The sequence below is a fragment of the Primulina eburnea genome, chromosome 2 (genome assembly GCF_022965805.1).
Source record: "Primulina eburnea isolate SZY01 chromosome 2, ASM2296580v1, whole genome shotgun sequence".
NCBI classification, from domain to species: domain Eukaryota; kingdom Viridiplantae; phylum Streptophyta; class Magnoliopsida; order Lamiales; family Gesneriaceae; genus Primulina; species Primulina eburnea.
Genome location: NC_133102.1, coordinates 6,873,138 through 6,877,081, shown reverse-complemented (window position 1 = coordinate 6,877,081; position 3,944 = coordinate 6,873,138). Strand labels below are relative to the sequence as shown.

Sequence of the window (3,944 nt, the reverse complement as noted above, 5' to 3'; positions counted from 1 at the left end):
TGTTGTTTTGAAGCTTGAAATGGGAGTTTTTGAATCCTAATGGACAGTGTGTGCCTAAAATTACAAAATACAGAAAATATTCTATTACTACATTGAGATAATAAGATTATAATTAATAAAATATTTGTATGAATTTTATTTTTCTGGAATAAATTAAATGAAATGTAGCAACTGTGATGTCCCACATCTTAAAAATGAAATATTTAAAAATAAGTTTATAATGGCTTACAATGGACTTCTATAGCAATTTGGGTTAATCATTTTCGTAAAGCGAAGACGAATACGAAATAGTTGTTATAAGGGCTCATTGTGCAGTCACGCAGTCGCGGGCCTGGCCTCATGGCGTGATAACAACATTATAACACGAATAATAGTAGTTTATATAGCGAGCAAGCCAGTATTTTTTCAAAAATAATAAAATTTTAGAGACAACAATTAAATCTCAGTCACATTAAAAAAAAATCATTATTTTTTCAAAATATGGATCTCATAACAAATATGTCCAGACAACTTCATATGATAATACAGTCACGCCTAATTTTTCAAAATAATTATCTCGGTTCCATAAAGTATGCGCCAGATTCCTTTCTTTTGCTGGCCACAAATCTGGAAGGGGAAAAAACACATGAAGTTGAATAGTTTTAAGAAGATATTTCTTGTTAATGCTTCTCCTTTTATAATTTTTTTTCTCAATAGAAAGCCAAAAGAAAAGGAAAGAAAAAGCCATTATTTACTTTTTAATATTAATTATGTTGCAGTGGGACACTTGCTTGCGAAATGAAGTATCTAATGGTAATCTGTGGTGGAGGAATGATTCCTTCTTAATCCATTCCAAAGTGCTGCAAAAAATGGCTCAAATGATTGTTTCAAGTCAAATTTTGTTCAAATAATCATTACATTTGCAGGTTTCTTGGTATCATTCCTATCTTCAACTTTGACCATTTCAGATTATTGTAGACTCATTGAAAACGGGTAAAGTTTATTGAAAATTATATTAATAAACCTATTAAAATAAATCTCTCATTCAAAATAGTAAAAAACCCGACGTGTGACAATTATGTGTTAAGACACTATTCCTGGAGTTGTTGAACCAGTCTCACTCTTGTAGTTTTTCTGAAAAGTCTTGTATTAATTATTCTTGCCATCAAAGATTGCATCATAGAATCATTAACTCCAACTTGTCAGAATCTTTTCCCACGTTGGCATCGGAAAAAGAATTCATATTTTACATTGCAAAGCATTCTTTCTGAACATGCTTATATAGATTTCATCAGTTGGAAGCAATAATTGTGCAAACAATTCTAAAATGTTTAAGGTAGGGTGAAGTAGGGGTGCAAACGAACCGAATCGAGCCGAATAATAGTAAAAAAGTCAGGCTCGAATTCGGCTCGAAATAGGTTCGAGCTCGATTCGAAGTTCGATAATTTCAAATATTTGGGCTCGAGCTCGGCTCGAAATGAAGTTCGAGTTCGAGTTCGGCTCGAAATATTCGAATATATTCGTGAACTATTCGAATTATTACTCGGATATTAAGGTTTGAAAGCTCGAAATGCTCGAAATATTCGAAATGTATATATATATATATATAATTATATTATATTAATAAAATATTAAGGCTCGCGAACTATTCGTGAGCTATCGAACAAAATAATTTGGGCTCGAGTTCGGCTCGAAAAAAAGTTCGAACGTGTTCGAGTTCGGCTCAAATTCGATAAGTTCGAAGACGAATCGAATATTTATCGAGCCGGCTCGAAAAACTCGCGAACATGTTCGGTTCGTTTGCAGCCCTAGGGTGAAGTAGAACTTGGAAACATTAATTCTTTGATACATGGAGGGCAAGTTTCATGTCCAGATCGTGGCTCTTTTGATCTTGTTAGCTTATCTAAGTTACAGATATTTTTGGGCAGAATCTCAATCCAAGGACAAGAGAAAGTACAGAAAAGAAAAGGTAATAAATCTTCAGCTTTCAGCTTCAGAGATACTACTTAAAGACGGTTGCCATGCTTTGGATTTTGATGGGGCGTGAACTACTGGTGCTTTATTATTTCTTGATTTGCGCCCTCTATCCTTCACCTGTAGCATTTTACAGGGAAAAATATATCAAAAAATATTATATTTATCTTTTCACCATGCCCGATGAGACTGAATTATGAGTTAAACTTGCTCTAATATGAATAATTTATGCGAGATATGACAAATAAATATTGGAAACATGAGTTGCAGTGTCGACATATGAGTAAAAAAATTCAAAATACAGAGTATCTCAACAGTACTTGTCAATATGAATAATTAACAAGAAACCAGGTCAGATTGGTTGAAAATCTTGAGATAATTTAAGCATGAAATGAGATTATATATAAATATAGGAGGAAAAGTAGAAATCCACCTGCTCTGTCATCTCCACGGCATTTCTTCTGAGAACTCCCTCGAAATCTGAATTTGGTTTCGCAGCACTCTTTCCATACATCTCAGCATCGTCTCCAGATTTCCGCTGCTTCCATTTTGCTAGTTTCTTGGCTCCCAATCCCTTCATTACCTCTGCAAAATATATAAAAGATAGAAAACCCATAATTAAACTCCTTAGTTTGATTTAAAAACTCTTAACAAATATTGCAAAGACAAAAGAAATTAAATAACAAAACGAAAGAAAGAAACAAACCTTCAGTAGTTACTAGTCTATAAACATGGCCAAGAACAAGAGTATCGGTAGGCCTAAGGAGCTTAATACGTGTTACACGAAGTGGGATTTTGTTATTTTTTGTACTGCCCTTGTTTCCGGCGGCGGCGGCTGTGGCGGAGGAGGTGGATTTGTACAAGGTGGTGGTGAGGAGAAGTGCGACGTAGTGACCTGGATTGATCTTCATTATTTCAGTAGCGACAATAGGCTGAAAGAGCCGATTCTCTTTACCATTGGGATGTTGGATCACTAAAGTCGCATTATCAATGGCTTGGCAATTTCCCATTTCCGACTAGATTTTGTTTTTGATTCTTAATTTTGAGTGGGGGGAAGGAATATGTAGTAGCAATCTCACCCACCACCACCTTTGTTTTGGTGGAACACATCACAGTCATATATATAGCCTAGACTAGATAAAGTGTGTCTAAACACTACTTCAAATAACATTGCACCCTAGCAAAAAATATCCCCCAGTCAAAGATACCTTCCTTCTATTCTTTCACAAAAAAATAAAGACATTAAAAAAATTATGAAATATCGTTTTTCATCATAATTTTCCAAATTATACTTAAAAAATTGTTAGATTTACTTTTGATCGTAGCAACATACGAAGCAGTGTTATAAATATCTAATATCAAGTCATCAATTTTCTATATCATGAATCAAATTCCAAATATTTCAAATTCATAACATCATTCGTATCCTAAATACATCTAATATTTACTAGCTAGGAAGGAATGTACTATGTATAGTGTTTGGAATAGGAAATCAACTTTAAGGCGATGTTTTCTATTTGTGGCAAAGCATTATCTTTTTAATTGACACTTATTTTATGTTTGATTTTATTAATTTGGTGAATTATTTGAACCACTCCAACTAATTTTCCTTAAAAAAATTGAAAATGACAAAAACTTGTGTTACACGGTCTTACGGGTCGTATTTTGTGAGACAGATATCTTATTTGGGTCATTCATGAAAAAATATTATTTTTTATGCTAAGAATATTACTTTTTATTGTGAATATCGGTTGAATTAACATGTCTCACAGATAAAAATTCGTGAGATCGTCTCACAAGAGTTTTACTCATAGAAAATAATGGACTTATTTCTCAGTTTCATATCTTCCAATATAAATCATTACCATAAACCAAACTTTTTTTAATTTACTACAAAATTTGATGTCTACATACGTATGATTCTTAACAATTTAATCATTAATTCATGACAAGAACGAAACGATTAGTTGCGAGTCAACACCTAGAAAATC

The 3,944-nt window shown here is 33.1% G+C and overlaps 1 protein-coding gene across 1 annotated transcript; it reads right to left on the bottom strand.

Annotated features, from left to right (window-relative positions):
- Positions 1-1,798: 1,798 nt before the first annotated feature.
- Positions 1,799-3,064, bottom strand: LOC140824541 (uncharacterized). Its single transcript, XM_073186121.1, has 3 exons — positions 2,660-3,064; positions 2,387-2,538; positions 1,799-2,073 (listed from the first exon to the last, which is right to left on the bottom strand). Exons 1-3 carry the CDS (start codon positions 2,961-2,963, stop codon positions 1,960-1,962), a joined length of 570 nt encoding a protein of 189 aa, XP_073042222.1. The 5' UTR covers positions 2,964-3,064; the 3' UTR covers positions 1,799-1,959.
- Between the last annotated feature and the right edge of the window lie 880 nt (positions 3,065-3,944).